The sequence below is a fragment of the Phyllostomus hastatus genome, unplaced genomic scaffold, assembly GCF_019186645.2.
Source record: "Phyllostomus hastatus isolate PE091 unplaced genomic scaffold, TTU_PhHast_1.1 phas_contig_118, whole genome shotgun sequence".
Classification (NCBI taxonomy): domain Eukaryota; kingdom Metazoa; phylum Chordata; class Mammalia; order Chiroptera; family Phyllostomidae; genus Phyllostomus; species Phyllostomus hastatus.
In genome coordinates, this window is record NW_025333543.1 from 371,089 (window position 1) to 395,276 (window position 24,188).

The 24,188-nt window shown below is 36.2% G+C and overlaps 1 protein-coding gene across 1 annotated transcript in view; it reads left to right on the forward strand.

Annotated features, from left to right (window-relative positions):
* Nucleotides 1–24,188, forward strand: part of IQUB (IQ motif and ubiquitin domain containing) — an 83,050-nt gene that overhangs the window by 20,763 nt on the left and 38,099 nt on the right. Inside the window, exon 7 of the mRNA XM_045847846.1 lies at nt 22,649–22,859. Within this exon, the coding sequence (XP_045703802.1) occupies nt 22,649–22,859 (211 nt within the window). The remainder of the gene's footprint in view (nt 1–22,648; nt 22,860–24,188) is intronic.

Genomic DNA, 24,188 nt, shown 5'->3' on the forward strand with positions numbered 1-24,188 from the left:
CATTTTATGAGTCTGGTTAAAGGTTTACCAGTTTTATTTATCTGTTCAAAGAACCAGCTCTTGGTTTCATTGACCTTTTGAATTTTTTTAGGCTCTCTATATTTTTATTTCTGCTCCGATTTTTACTGTTTCATTGCATGTACTCACTTTGAGTTTCCTTATTGTTTTTCTTCTACTTTCTTTAGATGTAAGGTTAAATAGTCTATTTGATTCTTTTTTGATTCTTAAAGTATGCCTGTATTGATATGAATTTCCCTCATGACTGCTTTTGCTGTGTCCCATGTATTTTGGGTTACTGTGTTTCCATTTTCATGTCTCTCAACATATCTTTTCATTTCTTCCTTGATCTGTTTGTTAACCATTCCTTGTTTAGTAGCATGTTATTTAACTTCCATGTCCTTGTGTGTTTTTCAGTGTTTTCTTATAATTGGTTTCTAGTTTCATACCATTGTGCCATCAAATTAAAAAGCTTCTGCACAGATAAAGAAAACATCAACAAATGTTTTTCATTTCCAGTTGCATGGAATGTATTTTCCCATCTCCTTACTTTCAGTCTGTGTGTATCTTTGATCTAAAGTGGGTCTCTTGAAGATAGCATTGTGGTCAGAGAAGATGCTTTATGTGATTTCACTCTTAAATTTATTGAGAATTCTTTTGTGTTCTACCATGTTGTCTATCTTAGAAAATGTTCCATGTGCACTTGAAAAGAATGTATGTTCTGTTGCTTTGGGATGAAAGGATCAGAAAATATCATTTAAATCCATCTGGTCTAATGGGTCATTTAAGGCCATTATTTTCTTGTTGATTTTCTGTCTGAAAGATGTAATCATTGATGAGAATGGGGTGTTAAAGTTCCCTACTCTGATTCTATTACTCTCCACCTCTCCCTTTTGTCTGCAAATATTTGGTTTATATATTTAGGTGTTCCTATATGGGAACATAAATGGTTATAAGAGTCATTGGATATTTTATTGGATTGATTGCTTCATTATTTTTAAATTTCCTTCTTTTAATAGCCTTTGTTGTTTTGTCTGGTGTAAGTATTGATCCTCTAGGGATTTTTTATTTTTCATTTCCAGTTGCATGGAATGTATTTTCCCATCTCCTTACTTTCAGTCTGTGTGTATCTTTGATCTAAAGTGGGCCTCTTGAAGATAGCATATGTATGGGCCTCCTTATTCATTCAGTTTACCCAATGTCCTTTTATTAGAACATTCATCTATTTATATTTAAAGTGATTATTGATAAATATGTAGTTATTTCCATTTTATTATTCATAATTTTTCTTTTCCCTTTTTCTCCATAAAAATGTCCCATAACATTTTTTAATACCACTTGTTTTGGAAGGACTGTAGTTTTTTCTTGTCTGGAAAGCTCTTTATCTCTTTATCTTTTTAATTTTTAAAATTGTTGTTCAATTACAGTTGGTTGTTCCCATTCTATTCTGATTACTCTCCCCTGCCCTACCTACCCACAACCTTCCACATTCAATCCTTCCCCCTCCCATTGTCTTTGTCCATGGGTCCTTTATACATGTTCCTTGCCTGGACCTTTTTCCTTCTTTCCCCTTTATCCCCCTACATCCTCCCCTCTGATCATTATCAGTTTGTTATTTATTTCCACGAACCTAGTTCTGTTTTGTTCCATTGTTTTATTGATTAGATTCAACTTATATGTGAGAACACATGGTATTTGTCTTTCACCGTGGGACTTATTTCACTTAGCATAATACTCTCCAGTTCCATCCATGCTGTTGCAAAAGGTAGTAGTTCCTTCTTTTTTTCTGCTGCATAGTATTCCATTGTGTAAATGTATCACAATTTTTTGATCCACTCATTTACTGATGGGGACTTAGGCTGTTTCTAGCACTTGGCTATGGTAATGCTGCTATGAACATTGGGGTGCATAGGATCTTTTGAATTGGTATTTCAGGATTCTCAGGGTATAATTCCAGCAGTGGAATTGCCACGTCAAAAGGCAGTTCCATTTTTAGTTTTTTGAGGAAATCCCATACTGTTTTCCACAGTGGCTGCAGCAGTCTGCATTCCCACCAACAGTGCACTAGAGTTCTCTTTTCTCTACATCCTCACCAGCAGTTTGTTGATTTCTTTATGATGGCCATTCTGAGTGGTGTGAAGTAGTATCTCATTGTGGTTTTAATTTGCATCTTTCTGATGGCTAGTGATATTGAACATTCTTTTATGTGTCTCTGGGCCCTCTGTATGTCCTTTTTGGAGAAGTATCTGTTCAGTTCCTTTGCCCATTTTTGTAAATTGGACTGTTTGTCATCCTGGTGTCAAATTGTGTCAGTTCTTTACATATTTTGGAGACAAACACTTGTCCAAGATATCATTTATAAATATATTTCTTTTCTTAAATTTTTATTTATTTTTATTTTTATAGAGAGGGGAAGGAAAGGAGATATACATCAATGTGTGGTTGTGCCTCATACATCCCCTACTGGGGATGTGGCCCACAACCGGAGCATGTGCCCTGACTTGGAATTGAACCAGCAACCCTTTGGTTTGCAGGTCCATGCTCAATCCACTGAGCTACACCAGCCAGGGCTGTAAATATATTTTCTTATACAGTTGGTTCCCTTTTCATTTTGCTGATGTTTTCTTTATCCATGCAGAAGCTTTTTAATTTGATGTAGTCCCATTTATTTATTCTTTCCTTCATATCCTTTCTCTAGGGGATATACTGGTGAAAATATTGCTGTATGAAATACCTGAAATTTTCCTGCCTATAATCTCCCCTAGGACTTTTATGGAGTCATGAATTGTATTTTTTGTGTGTAGTGTAAGTTAGTGATCAAGTTTTATTTATTTTTTTTTTGCATGTAGCTGTCCAGATCTCCCAGCCCCAGTTTTTGAAGAGACTATTTTCACTCCATGTTATGCTCCTGCCCACTTTGTTGAATATTAATTTACCATAGAGACATGGGTTTATTTCTGGGCCCTCTATTCTGTTCCATTGATCTCTATGTCTGTTCTTATGCCAGTACCAGATTGTTTTGATTATAATGACCTTGTAATATAGTTTGACACCTGGTATTGTGATCCCTCCTACTTTGTTCTTCCTTCTCAAAATTTCTGAGGCTATTTATGGTTGTTTATGTTTCCATAGGAATTTTTGAAATGTTTGCTCTATGTCTGTGAAATATGTCATTGGTATTTAAATAGGGATTGAGTTGAATCTATAAATTGCTTCGGGTGGTATTGACATTTTGATTATGTTAATTCTTCCAATCCATGAACACAGTATATGTTTCCATTTTTTTGTGTCTTCCTTAATTTCTTCCTTCAGTGCTGTGCAGTTTACTGAGTACAGGTCTTTTACCTTATTGGTTAGATTTATTCCTACGCATTTTATTTTTCTTGTTGCTGTAGCAAATGGGAATTTTTCCTAATTTCTGTTTCTGATATTTCATTGTTGGTGTACAAAGATGCCTTCAATTTTTGACTCTTGACTTTGTATCCTGCTGTTTTGCCAAATTCACTTATTAGTTTGAGTAGGTTTTTGGAGCAGTCTATAGGGTTTTCCATGTACGCTGTCATGTCATCTGCAAACAATGAAAGTTTTACTTCCTCCTTTCCAATTGGGATGCCTTTTATTTCTTTTTCTTGTCTGATGGCTGTGGCTACAACTTCCAATACTGTGTTGAATGGAAGTGGTGAAAGCAGACACTCTTGTCTTGTTTCTGATCTTAGTGGGAAAGCTTTTAGTTTTGTCTGTTCAGTATGATGTTGGCTGTGTGTTTCTCATATATGGCCTTTATTATGTTGAGATATTCTCCCTTTACTCCCACTTTGCTGAATATTTTTATCATAAATGGGTGCTATACCTTCTCAAATGTTTTTTCTGCATCTATTGATATGATCATATGATTTTTGTCTTTCCTTGTGTTTATGTAATGCATTATGTTTATTAATTTGTGAATATTGTACCATCCTTGCATCCCTGGAACAAATCCAATGTGATCATGGTATGTGATCTTTTTAATGTATTGCTGGATCTGGTTTGCAAGTACTTTGTTGAAGATTTTAGTGTGTATGTTCATGAGCAATATTGGCCTGTACTTTTCTTTCTTTCCTGTGTCTTTAGTTTTGGGGTGAGGACGATGCTGGCTTCATAAAAAGAGTTTGGAAATCTTCCCTCTTCTCAGATTTTTTTTAATAGATTGAGAAGGATAAGGATTAGCTCTTCCTTAAATGTTTTGTTAAGTTTTCCTGTGAAACCATCTAGGGCTTTTGTGTGCCAGGAGCTTTTTGATTACTGCTTAAGTTTTATTAGTCTTCAATTTTATTGGTCTGCTCAGGCTTACTGCTTCTTCATGACTCAGTTTTGGAAGATTGTATGTTTCTAGAAATTTGTCCATTTCATCCAGGTTTTCAAATTTCTTGGCATATAGTTGTTCCTAGTAATTTCTTACAAACCTTTGTATTTCTGTGGTATCAGTTGTAATTTCTCTTCTTTCATTTCTCATTTTTTCATATTGGTCCTCTCTCTTTTTTTCTTGATGAGACTGGTTAAAGGCTTGCCAGTTTTTTTTTATCTTTTCAAAGAACCAGCTCCTGGATTTATTAATCCTTTGAATTGTTCTTTTAGTCTCTGTCATTTAATTCTGCTCTGATCTTGATTTTTCCCTTCCTTCTACTTGCTCTGGACTTTGTTTGTTGTTGTTCCTCCAGTTCTTGTAGGTGTAGGATTAGGTTGTTTACATGAAATATTTATCTTTTTAAGGTAAGCCTGTATTGCTATGAACTTCCCTCTCAGGACTGCCTTTGTTATGTACCATAGGTTTTGAACTGTTCTGTATTCATTTTCATTTGTTTCTAGAAACTTTTTGATTTCTTCCTTGATCTCATTGTTAACCTATTCATTGTTTAATAGCATGTTATTAGTCTCTATGAATGAGTGTTTTGAGTTTTTCCTTGAGCTTGATTTCTAGTTTCAAGCCATTGTGATCTGAGAAGATGCTTGATAGGATTTCAATTTCCTTGATTTTGTTTAGGATTGTTTTGTGACCTACCATGTGGTCTATCTAATTATGTTCCAGGTGTACTTGAAAATAATGTGTATTTTGCACATCTTTGGGATGAAAGGTTCTATGTATATCAGTTAAGTTCATTTGATCTAGTGTGTCATTCAGTGCCACAGTGTCCTTGTTGATGTTTTGTTTGGAAGATCTATCCATTGTTGAAAGTGGGATGTTATAATACCCTAATCTAAGTGTGTTGGTTTCTATATCTTTCTTGAAGTTCTTCAAGATTTTCCTTGTATATTTGGGTACTTCTATTTTAGATGTATATATGTTTACAATGTTTATGTCTTCTTGATGGATTCTTCTCTTGAGTATTATGAAATGTCCTTCTGTGTGTATTTTCATGCCTTTGTTTTGAAGTCTATCTTGTCTGATATAAGTGTTTCAACCCCAACTTTTTCCCCACCTTCCATTTGTTTGGAATATTTTCTCCCAACCCTTCACTTTTGGTCCATGTAGGTCTTTTGTTTTGAGATAAATCCCTTGTAGGCAGCATGTGTGTGAGTCTAGTTTTCTTATCCATTCAGCTACCCTATGTCTTTTGATTGGAGTATTTAATCCATTTTATTTAAGGTTATTACTGATAGGTACTTACTCATTGCCATTTTTCCTTTTTGTGCCTGGTTTTCTTTCTCTCTCACTCTTTTTCTTCCTTTTCTTAAAGCAGTCCCTTTAGCATATCTTGCAGTACAGGTTTCATGGAGGTGTATTCTTTCAGCCTCTTTTGGTGTGGGAAACTCCTTACTTCTCCTTCCATTTTCAATGAGAGCCTTGCTGGGTAGAATAGTAATGTTTGAGGCCTTTGATTTTCATTATTTGGGATATTTCTTATCAACCCTTCTGGCTTATAGTGTTTCTGTTAAGAAGTCAGCTGTTAGCCTTATCGGAGCTCCCTTGTATGTTACTTCCTGTTTCTCCCTTCCTGCCTTTAAGATTCTCTTTTTGTCTTTGAATTTTGCCATTTTAATTCTGTGTCTTAGAGTGGGCCTCATTGTGTCCATCTTGATTTGGACACATAAGTGATTCCTGGACTTGTGTGACTTTTTCTCTCATCAAATTAGGGAAATTTTCCATCATTTCTTTTTCAAACAGGTTTTCTATCCCTTGCTCCTCTTCTTCTCCTGCTGGTATTCCTATGATATAGGTATTATTATATTTCCTGTTGTCCTGGAGCTCCTTTAAACCTTCTTCATTCTTTTGGAGTCTTTTTTCATTCTGTTGCTCTGTCTGGGAGTTTTTTTTCTACCTTGTTCTTCAGCTCACTGATTCAATTCTCTGCTTCATCTAGCCTGCTTTTGATTTCTTCTACTATGTTCTTCAAATCAAAACTTGTATTCTTCATTTCCTCCTTGCTCTTGTGGATAGTTTCTATGTCTTTTTTTCTTTCTGATGTAGTACTCAGTAAGTTCTTGGTAGCTTCCGTGTAGTTTTTTGGTAGTTATCACTGTGCTTATTGAGCTTCTTTATAACCATTGTTTTGAACTCAATATCTGATAGTTTACTTGACTGTTTCATTTAGCACTCTTTCTGAAGATTCCTCCTATCCTTTCCATATGGGTTTGTTTCTTTGTCTTTCCATTTTTTTGGAGACTCTTCTTGTGTTCTTCTGCTTCTTTAAGTAACTTGTTTTGACTCCTTGTCTTTGTGGTGTGAACTTCTATGGTAGGAGACCTGTGAGATTCAGTGGTGCAGTTTTCTTGATTCCCTGAATTTGATGCTCTTGCAATATGCTTTGTGCTGTTTATGTTGTCTCTCTGAATCTAATTGGGTTTTGATTGTTGTTGGGCCATTCTTTGGTGGGCCCTTCCCTGTAGCTCATTGACTGAAGGTCACTCTGCCCACCACATATTGTATACTGTTGTGCAGGTGCTGCCAGAAAAAACACACAAAGCCCAGAAACAAACCCACACCTGCAAAAATAATTCCAACCCTCAGCCTCACTATCAACAGCAAATGTACCAGTATTAATAAAGGTGTAAAGAGATTAGAAGAGTGTAAAGGGTGTAAAGACTATTATAAGAAAGAAGAGTGAATATGAGATGATCTACTGAGAGAAAAATGATTTTGATAGGGTAGAGGGAGGAGCACTAATAAGAGTTGGGAATTGGACCAATGCAAAGAGAAAGTAAAATTTACATTATAAATAAAAGTGGAATGAAGTAGGTGGAATAGAGTAAGAGAAGTGAAGTGTATCGTGTTAGGTTTAAGCAGAAATTAAAATAAAATAAACTGAGAGAAAAAAGAAAAAGGAAAATAAATAAATGAATGAATAAAAAAATAGGAACCAAATTGGAGAGAAAGATCCACCACAGCACTATCATCAACAAATGAGCTAAAATTAATGTAGTGGGGATGGGAATAAGAGGGGGAAAAAAGAAAGAAAAGCTTAAGAGATGTATAGAGAAAAGGGAAGTGATTTTGAGATGATAGAGGGAGAAGGAATACTAAGAGTGAGGAACAAAAACCAGGCTAAGATAGGAAAAAGTTAAAATTTGAGACAAAAAGAAAAGGCAAGATGAAAGAGAAAAGAAGAAAAAAATACAGACTAAGACAGGGCAAAATTAAAATCTGAGACAAAAAAAATGTAGGAGAGGGGAATAATAAAATTTGAGATTTGAAATACAAAATTAGTGAAGATGTAGAGATAAAATTGAAAAATTGCAACAACGCCTACCCTATCCACAACCAACAAGGGGAGACTGATAAAGGTGGAGATAAAATGTGGGTATTTGAAGAGTGGGAAAAAGAATGTGAGGTGACCGTTAACAAGAAAATTGGTTTTGACAGGCTGGATGGGGAGAAATAGTAAGAGTGTGGAACGGGAACAAGATGTAGCAAGAGAGAAAACAAAATGTAAAACAAGAGGAAAGAAGAAGGTAAAATGGGTAAGAGAAGGGAGGGGCAAAATATGTGAATTGAAATAAACTATAGTATAAAATCTAGTGACTTAATATGCACAAACTTGAAGGACATCGAATGAATGCTAAAAACTATGCAGAAAAGAAAATATCACAAGTCATGGAGAAAACCATGGTGGACTTCATCTTGGTAGCATCTAGTATTTACCACTGTTTTTTCTTTCTGGATCCTCCTCTGATGATGTCAGATGGTGAGTCCATTTGAGTTTACCAGGGATCTACTGTTGGTGGCTGACTCCTTCAGTTGTTCATCTAGTCACTCTATACTCAACAGTCAGGCTTAAACACCACAGGGAAGGGTAGAATCCCTACTGGGGTCAGGTCTGTTGTTTCCCCTCAGGCTGCTGCCACTCGGAGGGGAGTGGTCTGCCTGAGCAAGATGGCTGCCGCCTTCTGGGGCATGATTCAGCACTGAGATCCTGGTGGCTAGTCTCTCTCATTTCTCTCCCCAAAGCCTCTGTCCCCAGTCTCTCCTCAAGCATCTGTAGTCTATTCTGCCTCCATGACCTTTGCTGGAGCCCAGGTGGCTTCAACTGAAAATTTATGCACTGGCCCTTGATTGGCTCTTTGCATCTTCAGCCATCTGTCTCTGGCAGAGAGCAACCCTGCCACTTTTCCCCATTGGTTGTTATCTGTGTACTTTTTGGGATCTGGTGCTCTATGCTAGGGATCCCAGCTTAGGGTTTAGGCCCCATACTTCTCAGGGGGATCCAACTGGCCACTTAAATATCACTGTAGCACATCAGCTGCCACCTGTGGGCGCCCAGCCAGTCCTCTTGTGCCTTCACCACACTCCTTACCAGTCATGTTGTGCTGACGCTGATTTTTCTGTCTGTCTGTGGTTATAAGGTTTCTCTCTCTCTGTTCAGTTGTTTGTTCTGGGTGATTTCTCCACAATTAAGTTATAATTACAGCTGGGTCCTGGGAGGAGGTTAGTGTAACTTCCGTTCACTTCTCTGCGATCTTGAATCCTCCATTTTGTCTCTTTTTCAATTTTAACTGAGAGCCTTGCTGGGGAAAGTAGTCGTTGTTGTTGGTCCTTGCTTTTTATCTCTTTGAGTATTTTGTGCCATTCCTTCTGGCCTCAAAAGTTTCTGTTAAGAAATCAGCTAACTGTCTTCTGAGAGCTTCCCATGTGGGTAACTAACTGCAGTTCTTTTGTGCCTTGTAAGATTCTCTCTTTGGTCTACGTCCACACCACCCTGAATGCACCCAATCACACCTGACTCTCCCTTTGTTTTTGGTCTTTGGCATTTTAACTATGATGTGTTTTAGTGTGGGCCTCTTTTGGGTTCATCTTGTTTTGGACTCTGTGCTTCATCAATTTGTACATTTATTTCCTTTGCCAGGTAGGGAAGTTAGGCCTTATTATTTCAAATACATTCTCTGTTCCTTGCCATCTGTTTTCTTCTGGTACCCCTATGATATGAATGTTGCTATACTTGATGTTGGCCCAGAGGTCCCCTAAACTATTTTCATTTTTTTTAATTTTACTGTTTTGATTTGGTGTTTTCCCCACCTTGTCTTTTAAATCACGATTTGATCCTCTGCTTGATCTAATCTGCTCTTGATTCCATAGGATATTCTTCATTTTAGTTATTGTATTCTTCATTTCTGACTGGTTCTCTTTTATGGTTCCCAGGTCCTTTTTTATGCTTACTATCTCTTTGTTGAAGTTCACACTAAGTGCCTTGACCATGCTTATAACCATTGCTTTGAAATCTGTATCTAGTATATTGTTTAGCTCCATTTCATTTGGTTCTTTTTCTGGGGATTTTCCTGTCCTCTCATTTGGGACATGGAACTTTGTGTCCTCAGTTTCATTGTCTCTCTGTGTTTGTTTCTTGGTATTAGTTGTATCTGCTACATTCTCCCAAGTTGGCAGGGTAGATTTATATATCAGGTATCCTGGTAGCCCAGTTGCTCAGTCTCCTTGGTCACCTGAACCAGGTCTCCAGGAGTGTCCCTTGGATTGGTTGTATGTGCCCTCCTGTTGTAGTTGTGCCTTGATTGTTGTTGGCATATCATTGGTTGGGGTTGACCTTCAGGCTAGGGCTGTGAGTATTGATGTGACCAAAGTGTTCAAGCTGCTGTGTTGGAGTGCATGCTATAGAGTGGGATTCACTCCAATGTGCTCTGTTGTCTGAAACTGGCCACCAAATTTGTTGATTCTGGGTTGATTGGGAGTGGATCCAGAGTGGGCCAAGTTCAGGCACTTACAATTTGAAATGGGGCTCTTGTAGGCAACATATATGTAGGTCTTGTTTTTTTTATCCATTCAACCATCCTATGCCTTTTCATAGGAGCATTTAATTTATTTATAAGTATTGATAGGTATATAGTTATTGTCATTTTATTAATTCTTTTCTGATTATTTTTATAGTCCTCTTTCTTTTTTTATTATTGTTCAGTTACAGTTGTCCCACCTTTTCCCTCATTGCTCTCTCCTTCCCCATCATCCCCCACTCCCACAGTCAATCCACCACCATTGTCTGTGCCCATGAGTCCTCTATTCATGTTCCTTGCCTTTCCTCTTCCCTTGCTTTCCCCCATTATCCTCCTCCTACCGGTCACTGTCAGTTTTTTCTTTATTTCCAAGTCTATGGTTCTATTTTGCTCATTTGTTTGTTTTGTTGATTAGGTTCCACTTATAGGTGAGATCATATGTTAGTTGTCTTTCACTGCCTGGCTTATCTCACTTAGCATAATGCTCTCCAGTTCCATCCATGCTGCCGTGAAGGGTAGTTTCTTTCTTTCTTCCTTTCTTTTTTTCCTTCTTTCCTTCTTTCTTTCTTTCTTTCTTTCTTTCTTTCTTTCTTTCTTTCTTTCTTTCTTTCTTTCTTTCTTCTTTTCTTTCTTTCTGCTGTGTAGTATTCTACTGTGTAAATGTACCACAGTTTTTTGCTTATTCTGTTGTTCTTTTCTCTTATATGTTGATGACTTTCTATACTGTTGTGTTTGGATTCCGTTTTCTTATTTTTTGTATATCTGTTAATAGATCTTTGGTTTATGGTTACCAGGTGCTTCCTATAGACCAAGTTATGTTTATAGCAGCTTGTTTTAAGGTGATGGTCACTTAAGTTCAAACATATTTAAAATATACAATTTTTACTCACACCTTCCACGTTTATTTTTATCATTATATTTTACTACTTTTGTTTGTGTGTGTGTGTATCCCTTTATTTATTGTAATTACATATGATCTTCCTACTTTTGCCTTTTAACCTTTGTACTAACTATAGACTTTCCTGATCCACTGCTTTTATTGTGTGCTTGCATTTGTCAGTGAGAATTTGTTTCTTTCCTATGTTTTCTTACTTGTAGTTCTGATTTTTTTCTTTTTAAGGAAGACCCTTTAAATTTCTTATCATAATGGTTTAATGGTGATGTACTCCTTTTTTTCCCCTCTCTTTTTGGTCTGGGACACTCTTTCTCCTTTGATTCTAAGTGATAGCCTAGGGGCATATAGTAATTTTGGTAGGTAATTTTTGCTTTCCATCATTTTGAGTATTTCATGCCAGTCTCTTCTGTCTTGAAGTTTCTTTTGAGAAATCAACTGACAGTCTTCTTGGAGATTCCTTATACATAACTAACTGCTTCTCTCTTACTACTTTTAAGATTCTCTCTTTTTCTTTAACTTTTGCATTGTAATTATGATGTGCATTGGTGTGGGCTTTGGTTTCATCTTGTTTTGGACTCTCTGTACTTCCTGGACTTGTACACTTATTTCCTTTGCCAGGTTAAAGAAGTTTTCTACCCTTATTTCTTCAAATAGGTTCTCAGTCTCTTGCTTTCTGTCTTTTCCTTGTGGTACTCTTATAATTAGAATGTTGGTACTCTTGATGCCATCCTAGAGGTTTCTTATACCATCCTTATTTTTGTGTGTGTTTATTGAGTTAATTCCAGGCATCATAGTGTAGTGGAAAAAATTTATTCAGAGAATACACAATACCTCTTCACATATTTATTCTTAAAATGTGATTTATATGTGATCCTTTAAAAATGTATCAAGTGCAGTGCTGTTTGATAAAGACATTAATGCACTGAAATGGCACTGTACATACTTAATTCTTTAAAACACCTTTTATAGAAGTGCTTTACAAGTTGTATTAAATATGGCACACTTTAATGGCCAAATTTTTTCACTGAAACAATATTATACAGATGCAGCAGAATTCAAGATGCTTAGAAACCTATTTTATACATGTGACCTTTATATAGTGAAATCCATGAATAATGGTGTACTGACTGTATTTTTTGATATATATTTGTACACATATTCAAATAGCATTGTTAGAGATGTCTTTTATACATGTGCATTTAAATGAATATTACAGGTAGCACAATGTGGGGAACACATTCATTTACTTAAATAACACTATAAGTATTATAACTTATAACTACTTATAAGTATTATAACATGTAACTACCATTTATATAAGCATTTTTAAGTGTTTATCAGAGCTCCTTTGACATATAGCTTTTTAAACTATTGTTAATACTATTAGAGATATCCCCATTTTCCCTCCCTTTGCCTGCCTCCACCCAGGTCTGCACCCTTCTCTCTGGCCATCACCACACTGTTCTCTGTGTTTATGGGTCATGCATATATGTTCTTTGGCTAATCCCTTCACCTTCTTTCATCTAGTCACCCCTCCCACCTCCCCTCTGTCAGCTGTCAGCCTGTTCTGTGTGTCCAGGACTTGTTTCCATTTTGTCAGTTTATTTTGTTCATTAGATTCCATATATAAGTGAGATCATCTGGTATTTGTCTTTCTCTGACTGGTTTATTTCACCTAGCATGATAATCTCCAGGTCCATCCATGCTGTCCAAAAGATAAGATTTCCCTTCTTTTGTATGGCCATGTAGTATTCCATTGTGTAAATGTACCACAAATTTTTATCAACTCATCTATTGGTAGGCACTTGGGCTATTTCTAGATCTTGGCTATTGTGAATAATTCTGCTATTAATATAGGTATGCTTATATTCATTCATAGTGGTGTCTCAGGATTCTTAGGATATATTACCAGAAGTGGGATGGCTGGGTCAAAAAGACAGTTCAATTTGCAATTTTTGAAGAAACACTATATTGTTTTCCACAGTGGTTGCACTAGTCTGCATTCCCACCAAGACTACACTAGATTTCCCTCTTCTGAATATCCTCACCAGCATTTGTTATTAGTTGATTTATTGATGTAAGTCTGGCAAGTATGAGGTGATATCTTTAGATTTTATTTATTTATTTTTAGGGAGGGAAGGGAGAGAGAGAGAGAGAGAGAAACATCAATGTGTGGTTGCTGGGGGTTATGGCCTGCAACCCAGGAATGTACCCTGGCTGGGAATCGAACCTGGGACACTTTGGTTCCCAGCCCGCGCTCAATCCACTGAGCTACGCCAGCCAGGGTGAGGTGATATCTTATTGTAGTTTTAATTTGTATCTCTTTCATGATTAATGATGTTGAGCATTTTTTCATATCTCTATTGGCCACCTGAATGTCCTCTTTGAGAAAAGTCAATTCAGATCCTTTGCCCATTTTTTTAATTGAATTGCTTGTCTTCTTGGTGTTACGTTGTGTATATAAATATTTTATATATTTTGGAAATTAACTCCTTATCAGATGTATCACTGGTGAATATTTTGTCCCATATAGTGGGTGCTCTTTTCATTTTGTTGATGGTTTCGTTTGCTGTGCAGAAGCTTTAGTTTGATGTAGTCCCACTAGTTTATTTCTTTCTTTATTTTCTTTGCCCTAGGAGACACATCAGCAAAAATTTTCTTATGAGAGATGTCTGAGGTTTTACTGCCAATGTTTTCTTCTAGGATTTTTATGGCTTCACAACTTACATTAAAGTCTTTTATCCACTTTGAGTTTATTTTTGTGTATAATGTATGTTGGTGGTCTACTTTCATTTATTTCCAGTACCTGTCCAAGTTTTCCAAACATCATTTATTGCAGAGACTGTCTTTACTCCATTTTATGCTCTTTTCTCCTTTGTCAAATATTGTCTATATAGGCATGGTTTGGTTTCTGGGCTCTCTGTTTTGTTCTGTTGATCTGTATGCTTGTTGTTATGCCATTACCAGGCTGTTTTGATTACTATGGCCTTGTATAATATGATATTAGGCGTTTTGACACTCCAGCTTTTTTCTTTTTTTCTCAATATTGCTGCTGAGACTATTCAAGGTCTTTCTGAGTTCCATATAAATTTTTAGAATATCTGTGAAATATGTCATTGGTGTTTTAATAGGAATTGCGTTGAATCTCTAGATTGCTTTGGGTACAATGGACATTTTAATGATGTGAATTTTTCTTATCCATGAACACAGTATATACTTATACTTATTTGTATCATCTTTGGTTTCTCTCTAAATGTGGTATAATTTTCAAGTAACAGGTCTTTTACCTCCTTGGTTAATTTTTTCTTAGGCATCTTATTTTTTGTTGTTGTTGTTGCAATAGTAAGTGGAATTGTTTTCTTAGTTTGTCTGTCTGATAGTTCATCATTGATGTATAGAAATGCCACCAGTGTCTGCTTTCACAGCGGGCTGTTATGTGGGCACCTCTTACCAGCTCTGGTGGTCTGGGCTGGATAGCCCTCCTTGGGGTTTAGGCCCTATACTTCTCAGAGGGAAGCTCTGCAGCTGAGATATCCAACAGGAACCTCAGCTGCCACCAGTGGGAGTGGGGCCAGCCCCTTTTGACTCTCCTCCCTTCCTACGAGTATTGATGTGGCCTCTTCTGTAAATCCTTGGTTATAAGACTCCTTTTCAGCTGTCTATAGTTGGTTATTAAGGGTGATCCAAACTATTCTCACTTATTCTTTTCATTGCGTATTTTCTGCAGTCTTGTCTTCCAGACTGCTCATTTGATCCTCTACTTTATCTAATTTACTGTTAGTTCCCTTCATTGTATTCTTCATTTCTAACTGGTTCTTTATGTTTTCTATCTCCATTTTATTTCCTATCTCTTTCTTAAAGTTCTCACTCAGTTAATCAATTCCTCTTTTAAATTCCTTAAACATCTTTATAACAAGAGTTTTGAACTCTGCATCTGGTGGATTGCTCATCTCCTTTTAATTTCATTCTTTTTCTGTAGTTCTTTCCTGTTCTTTCATTTGAGACATGTTTATCTTCCCATTTCACTGACTTCCTGTGTTTTTCTCAGTGTATTAGTTAGATCTTCTATGTTTCCTGGTCTTGGTATAATGGCCCTAAGTAGTAGACGCCCTGTAGGTCCAGTGGTGCAGTCTTCCTGATTACCTGATCTGGGTGCTCCAGAGGTGTCCCTTGTGTGGGCTGTGTGTGCCCTCCTGTTGTAGGTGAGCCTTGATTGTTGTGGGGACATCAGTGTATAGGACTGACCTTCAAATTGATTGGTTGTGAAGAATGGCCATGACTACAGGAAATGAGCTGCTGTGTAGGGGCTGACCCTAAGGGGTGAAAGTCACTTAAAAGCAGCTTTGGTGTCTAGGTTTATTCATGCTGTCATGAATGATAACCTTTCACTTTCTTTTATGGTTGAGTAATATTCCAGTGTATATATGTACCACCATTTTTCATTTACTCATCTATTGATGAGCACTTGAGTTGCTTCCATATTTTAGCTATTATAAATAATGCTGCAGTGGATGTAGGAATGCATGTATCCTTTTGAATTAATGTTTTGTGTTTCTTTAGATATATACTCACAAGTAGAATCACTGGGTTATAAGTCAGTTCCATTTTTAATTTTTTGAGGAATCTGCACACTGTTTTCCATACTGGCTGTACCAGTTTACATTCCCACCAAAGGAAAGGGTTTCCATTTCTTCACATCCTCACCAATACATGTTGTTTGTTGATTTATTGATGATGGTCATTTTGATAAGTGGGAGGCATTATCTCATTGTGGTTTTTAATTTGCATTTCTCTGATTGTTAGTGACATTGAGCATCTTTTCATATGTCTGTTGGCCATGTGTATGTCCTCTTTGAAGAAGTGTCTATTCAAGTACTCTGCCCTGTTTTTTTCATTGGATTGTTTGTTTTTTTGGTATTGAGTTGTATGAGTTCTTTTAAATTTTAGGTACTAACCCCTTATCAGATGTATCATTGGCAAATATGTTCAATATTTTCTTCCATTCAGTAGATTGTCTTTTTATTTGGTTGATAGTTTCCTTTGCTGTGAAAGCCTTTAGTTTGATATTTTCTTTGCATGAGGAGATATATCAGAAAAAAATATTGCTAAGAGAAATGTCAAGAGATTTTACTCCCTATGTTTTTTTCTAGGAGCTTTATGGTTTACAGTCTTACATGTAAGTGTTTAGTCCATTTTTAGTTTATTCTCATATATGGTGTGAGAAGGTGCCCTAGTTTCATTTTTTGCACATATTTGTACAGTTTTTGCAACCCACTTATTTAGTAGACTGTTCTTATGTCTTTTCTCATAAATAATTCATCATATAAACATGAGTTTGTTTCTAAGCTTTTTATTCTTTCCCATTGATCTATGTGTTTGTTTTTATGCCAGCACCATGTTGTTTTGATTCCTATAGCTTTTTAGTATAGTTCGACATCAGGTAGCATGATACCTCCAATTTTGTTCTTCTCCCTCAAGATTCCTGTGCCTATTCTGGATCTTTTATGATTCCATATAAAGTTTTGGATTATTTGTTCTAGTTCTGTGAAAAATGCCATTAGTATTTTGATAGGAATTTCATTGAATTTATAGATGGTTTTTGGTAATATAGATATTTTAACAATGCTAATTCTTCCTTTCTATGAGCATATTATATGCTTCCATTTATTTGTATCTTTTCAATTTTTCCTTCAATGTCTGTTTGCTGTTAACTTGTAGCTGACTTCATTAACAATTGTTATTCTAGCCTAATAGATTTTTATTTTCTCAGTCCAAACTAATTTTTACTGTCTTATTTTTAAAAATGATTTCATAGTGGCCCTGTAACGTCATAAGAAGCCTAAACATTTTTACATTTCCACTCCATCAATCTTATTGTCAGATTATTACCATTTGATAATAAAATGGATAATTAACCTTTAGCATAATGTCTGCTTCCAATACAGAAAGAAAGGAGAAGTCTCAGAAGGTAGCATGTCCCATGTGTGCTACCTTTGAGAGCTTTCCCTGAAAGCTCCACCCAGTGACTTTCACTTATGTCTCATTGACCTGAGCTGTGTCACATGACACTCCCTGCTTCAAGTGTGTTATAAATACTTTTAAAAGTTTCATACTGTTGCTCCATATTGTAAAGACTGAGGCTTTATTAGTAAGGAAGTAGGAGACAATAGATATGAGGTGGGGATATGAGGTGGGGAAAGGAAAATCTTTACAGTACTTTCCAAGTTCCAATAAAATGATATAAAGGAATAAAAAAAGTATAAATGTATAGGAACAAAGAACGCATGAGAAGAGAAAAGAGTAAATGTCAGTTGATTTTTTTAAAAGTTGTAATGCAGATGGAGAAGTGTTAACTTACTTCTTTGAGGAGAGGAAGTGAAAATCTAAACGTCTGCCGAGGGGGATGGAATCAAGAACTGAATCACTTTACGCCATAAAATCTTGGAATGTGAGTTGGAGGTTTTATGGGAGATGGAAGTGAGATGTGAGCACTAAACAGAGGGATTAGTGAAAAGCCAGTGTAAGGAGTCAGTTTCCCTTTAATAAGTCCGTTTTAACTTCATTGATTCCTTTCTACTTGTATAATGTTTATGTTATTCTTGAGTTTTTTAGTTCAATGCTTAGTATTTATTTTAAATTTTTCTTGTTTTAAGCAAGATGGTGTGTGACCATTGATATTTTTGTACTTATTCCTGCCATCTCATTTTGGTTTTTTACTTGTTATTCATTCTCATTTTTTATTCTTTTACTAACCTTCTTTATTTTTGTTGGCTTGACTGAACTTTACATTTTTTTTGTTCTTTTATAGTTCAATAATAGATACTTTATTTCTGACTTTTTGGTGGTTTCTCACAAATATTTTTATTTTTGATTATATATTTATTTTTTATTGATTTTTAAAATTAATTGGTATTAGAGAAAGGGGAAGAGAAAGAAAGAGAGAAAGAAACATCGATTGTTGTTCCACCTGTTTATGCGAACCTGCAACCTTTGCACATCGGGATGGTGCTCTAACCAACTGAACTACTCAGCCAGGACTTCGTAAAAATTTTTAATGCACCTAATTTTCTAATACCAAATGCATATTTAATCAGGCTCTATATCTTGTCCATGCTCAAGTCAAGGACTTTAGCAGGCTTTTTTCTCTTTATTTCCTTCTCCCCCTTCCTCATTCTTCCTATCCAGTGAGGATTTGATCTAGAATTAAAATTTTACATAAACACATATATATAATTTATTACATATTTATAATTTACTGTATTAGTATAACTTCAGATTGTTTTTATATGTTTACATTGATAAAATGTATTTGAGTTTTTTCAAATAAAATGCATTTAACTTAATAACGTTTTAAAAAGTTTTTGTTCCCTCTTTATGACCCTTTAATTTATTCTTCTTGCTAGAACACATTCTGTAGTAATTATTTCAAATTATGCATGGGAGGTATACCATCTCCATCCTACTGAATGACTCTCATTCTTGGGTTTTAATTTGAATGGGTACACTCACACTTATTTTTAAAGTTAATTTACTTTATAATTTTGAAGCTGTATTTGATTAAAAGTATGGTGTAAATCAGATTTTATCTCTTTATTTACTCTTTCTGGAAGCCTTTAGAATTTTCACTTTATCTTTAGTAAGCTTATTGTGATATGCTTGAGACTTGGTGATGGACCCTTTCTGTCTGAGAGCTCCTGTCTTTCTTTAGTTTGGGGAAATATTATTCTTTTTTAAATTACTTTATGAAAGTATGGTTGAAATAAGATATTGTAGTTTCAGGTGTACAACATAGTGATTCCACGTTTATATACCTTACGGTGTGATCACCACGATAAGTCTAGTAACCATTTGTCATTCTACAGAGTTATGATGTTATTGACTATATTCCCTGTGCTGTACATTACAGTCCCATGGGCTATTTATTTTTTAACTGAAACTGGGTGCCTCTATTCCCTTCCACCCAGCTGTTTATTCCCCTCCCTCTGGAAACCATCTGTTTGTTCTCTGTATCTACAAATCTGTTTCTGTTTTGTTCTGTTTGTTTATTTAGCTTTTTTAAAGATTCCACATATAAGTGAAATGACATAGTATTTTTTTTCCCTGTTTGACTTGTTTCACTCAGCATGATATCCTCTAGGTCTATCCATCATCTTCTGTATTTTGAGTACTTTTAAAAATCACCTTTCTTCATTCTGCCTGGAACTTGTGTCATTTATCTTACATGTCTCTTAATTACTGTATTTATCTTACATGTCTCTTAATATTCCTTCATTCTTTCTATTTTTTTTTGACCATTTATCCTGCATCTGAAAATATTTTCTTGCTAAGTTTCATGCTTACTAATTCCCTCTTAGGCGCTGTGTATTCTGCAGATTAGCTTACAGTGAACTGCCAGTTGTCAGCCAATGTCCATTCTTCCCATTGTAATAAAGCTTTGCTGGGCTCATGGCTACACGACAGAAGACCCCATGTCATTATCTCTTTTGTGTATTGGTGAGCCCAGAAACTAAATGTGAGTGGGGAATGATGTGTGGCACTCTCAAAGTGACTGGGTTGCAATTCTTTTGTTCTTTTCCCCCTATTCTACTGACTTGAAGATGATGAGCACTGTACCAGCCATCCAGGACACACAAGTGGGAAGCCATTTGTTGAATATGTCTGAGTGTCCTTCTAGCCTTAAACTGCTTTCCGATCCCTGGATTTTGATGTGAGAGGGGAGAGCAACGGGGGAAAAAGTGGGACAACTGTAACTGAACAACAATAAAAAAAAAAAGAAAAACTTCCACATTGTTTAAACCATTGTGTTTTGGTGTCTCTAGTAAGTTTAACAAATTTAATAGCACTCAAGCTGACGTTCTATTGATTTGTAAAATTTCAAAAATAAAAATTTTGTCAGAGTCTTTCTTCATTCTTTTATAGTGATTTGATATCCTTTTCTTCCACTCTAAAATGTTTATCTAGTCTGGTCTTGTTTTTTTATTTTGTTGTGTTTTGTCTTACCTCTAGCAGAGTGGTTGTAAAATTTTGGCATTGATTAGAAATACCTGGAGAACTTGTAAATATATTTTTTCTGTGCTCCACCCCAGAATTTCTGATTCTATAGCTGGGGGGAGGGGCCAGCTGGAAATTTGCATTTCTAACAATTTTCCAGATGATGTTGATACTGCTGGTCTAGCCTTCATGCTTTTGAGACCCATTGTTCTAGTAATTCAGTTTCATACAAATGTGTTGCGCATGGGTCACTGGCCAGCAGTGACCACGGAACGCTGTGGATGGCTTGACGATAAACACGCGAGAAAAAACAACACATGCACAGAGACAAACTAGTTTCTGTGGGGAAGTAGGGACGAAATGGCCACCCCCCCTAGTGGGGAGCGCGCTGATTGACCGTCCATACCTGCTTTTATTGGGCTCATTCTGCATAATAATTCAGGTAAAGTACAGTACTCATTCGGGGAAGTAAGGAACCATAGAAAACAAAGAACTCTGCTGGTCTATTGAGTTGGGGGTCAAAGAGCTGTAAGACTGAGGAACAAACTAACTTCCTCCTAAGACCCTTCTCATTCAACTGAGAGCATTCTAAACAAAGAAGGTTTCACAGTAATTTACATGTTCTTTCTTAGGCCTGATCACCCCCGGGATTCTGCACTTCTCAGTACAGAGCTGCACCACCCTGTCATTGTTTCAGGCTTAGGTGGAGCAAGGGAACTAAGGCAACTGGGAGACAAGTTTTTTTCCCAGACGCTGAGAACTCAGGCTATGTCAAAGCCGAGGAGCGAGGGTCCATCACCCCCTTTTGCTGCAGCCCCCCAAGTCCTTCTTTTGGGGGGCCTCCCAAAGTGATCGTGCCTGTCTTAGGTCATTCCCCCTGTGGGGAATCTTACCCGTCTTTGGCTAACCGACCAAGCTTTTTGGGGTTCAGTCATGAATAAAGCAGCAGAAGCAGCATTCCTGCCGGGGAGATAAGCTTTTGTCTCCTTGCTGGCTTACAGTTCCAAGGGTGTTCCCTTAGCCTTAGCCTAGGTGGGGGTTTCAGCTTCTGATACCAGTCAGGGCAGTTCCCAACACAAATGTAAATTCTTCTCTGTTGAACCAGCCATCTTTTGTTTTGTTGGCTTTTCTCAAATGTTTGGTTTTTCTTAGGTGTATTCTCAGAGTATTTGAGATTTTTGATGTCCAGTGTGTTATAACATATTTGTTTACCACATTCTTGCCCAGTGGTATTAGAGGATGGGCAAGGCTCTATTCTGGGAGAGAGCTAGTTTTCTGAGGGGGCTAGTTTTCTGAGAAGAGGGGGCTTCTTCTATTCATCCTGGGTGTCACCAGCCTTCTGGGGCACTAACTCCGTCCGCTTGCCTAGAGGCAAATACCTCTGTTGCTCTTTAACTAAATTGTTTTAGAGGAGCCTGTCCCTTTTGCTTTTTCAAGCACTCACCTTGCTAGTTGTCCTAAGGACCATACTGCACCCAGATCCACCAGTTTTGGGCTTGAAGCCGTGTTGGAGTCACTTCTGTGTTTTCTAGTTTGCCTGTCTAGTGTATGATTAGACTCCGTCTTCAATTTATTCCACCTGTCTCCTTTCTTGAGGACATTCTTCAACGTTTCTTTTCCTTTGGAGGACTCCTTTGGTATGATCCAATCGGGCTACTTATTTTTGCTTATATAATTGTCTTTAATTATCAGGGATTAGGACGAGGGAAAGGACTGTATCAACATATTCTCTGCCGTCTTGATCCAGCCTCTCAACATTTATTTTTATTTAAGAATTTAGTAAATAAAAATAAACTCAGCTATATTGCAAGTTTTGTGAGGATCTAGTCCTGCAGTAGACCCTCAGGCATATTTATATTTCTCCCAATTAAATAAATACTTGTTTACTCAAGTCTCCCTTTTATCTAACCTGCCTTTCGTGATTTCTGCCATATTAACCTACTGGTATATGTTTAGGAAATATAATTTTGTTTCAAATAGGAGCTTATGCTAATGACAATAAGGTAAATTAGAGAAAATTACTACTCAATAATAGAGATAATTAATATAACAAATTAATATAATTTAAATAATAGTATTTAAATAGAATTTATTGCATTACATTGGTTAATACAATTACATAGGTTTTAGGTATACAATTCTACAATAATTGTATTTATTAAGCACTTGCTATGTACCAGGCTTAAGCTAAGCACTTTACACGTATACTGTTAATATCACTGTTTTGCAGAAGAGGGTACCAAAACACAGAGACAGCAAGTAACAAAACCAAACAGCTAGTCAGTAGCACAGGGAAGATTTAAACTACGTTTTATTAGAGCCTGTGCTCTTAAGCATTATACTGTCTGCCTCCTATGAAGGTGCATTTGCTAGATTTCAAAGTCAAGTAGCTGACATGCATTATCCATGTTATAATGCACTTGTATGTGAGAATATGCCATGGAGCTAAAACTAGACTCAGAGTTTTTTAGTAGTGATTGAATTGGAGTAAAAATAATCAATGTTGCCTTTGCTTATTGTCTGATAAAGTTGATGGTAGATACCTTTTATTTCTTTTTAATTTAACTACAGGTGATAGTGTTACAGACTTACTATAGACAATGGCATGCAAAAAACGTGGTAAAGAATTTAAGAAGACAAAAAATGTTAAGGTTAAAATGGGAAGAACAGGAAGAACAAAGAAAGATAGAAGAAAAAGAAGAATGGAAGGCACTGGACTATTACCGGAGGCATAATCCTCAAACAAAAGAAGATTTTGAACTTCTGTATAATGCACTAGAATGTAAGTTTGAAATAGGCTTGGCATAAAATGTTAATTTTATAATTTTTCACTAGTAGGAAAAAACAGGTCTATTAAAGACAAAAGGAAGACCTTACTATTTCAGGAAAATGGGTTGGGAATCAAGACAATTTGATGCCCAAGGGCAATCAAATTGGGCAATTTGGGACAATTTGAAATGACGAATAGGGTCTTACATTTGGGACAGGATCAAGGCTGAAATGAATTTGGAAATGCTTTTATATTAACAGTGGATAAGTTATACAGGTTTTGTATATTGTCTCATTTGATCCTTATCCCTGTTGAGACAAAGAAAGTATAGTTTAATACAGTTCTTTGACAGTTTAGGAATTTGTGAACCCAGAGTTGAACTGTCTCCAGCTCCTCAGTCCAGCATCCTGTCTCTGATTCTGCTCATTAGGTGAGGGGCTGAGCAATGCCTTTGATTCCCTTCCATTAATCATAATATGTAAATGTACATTTTTGACCCATTTGAATTTGATGGCTCTTTTCTTTCATACAATGTGTGCTAGTCATTTATTGACACAGAAGCTTCAGTTCCTCAAACAAGCAAAGTATTCTCTACTCAGGGCAGTAGAGACACTGTTCTTCCTAAAGCCTGTCGCCTTGCCTACCTTCCAGTCTCAGCTTAAATGTATTCTACTCAGAGGCTTTTGTGACTGAGTATGAATGGTCTATCCTATTGCACTCCAAACTTTTCACTCATAACACCATAATTTATAGTAATACACCTTTTGTTTAAAATTAACTTTCACCCTTGTGTTGTAAGTTTTGAGAGAAACTGATTTTTTTAATGATCTCTGTTTTTCTGTGCTTAGCTCATATTGCAACAAATATTGGTTGAATGAATGAATAAATGAATGAAGGGGAAACCTAGAAATGTACTAACGCAGCTATTTCTAGCTTCTGCTTTTTCAGAAGTAACTTGCTAAAATGGAAGTAACTGAAACAGAAGAAATTTTCTATTGCTTTAGATGCTAGAAAGTGGAGAAGTTAGCCTCATGTGAACACAGAAAAATTTTTAAATTAAAAATAGCTTTATTTTTTTTCTTCTTGTTGAACGAGTTTTTTTTTAACCCAAAGAATTAACAGTCTTTGACTCCTATGATGGTTTATAACACTAACTTTAAGCAAAATTTTATTTTATTATAACTTTATTTATGTAGTATTTGTGGATATCATTGTGTGTTCTGTTACCCAAGTCACTTTTTCCTAACTGAATACAATTTTAGACATTGGATATTGGACATATTTAAATAGCTATATGAAAATGCACTATTTACTGAAGATGATACAATTCAACGCTAGGTC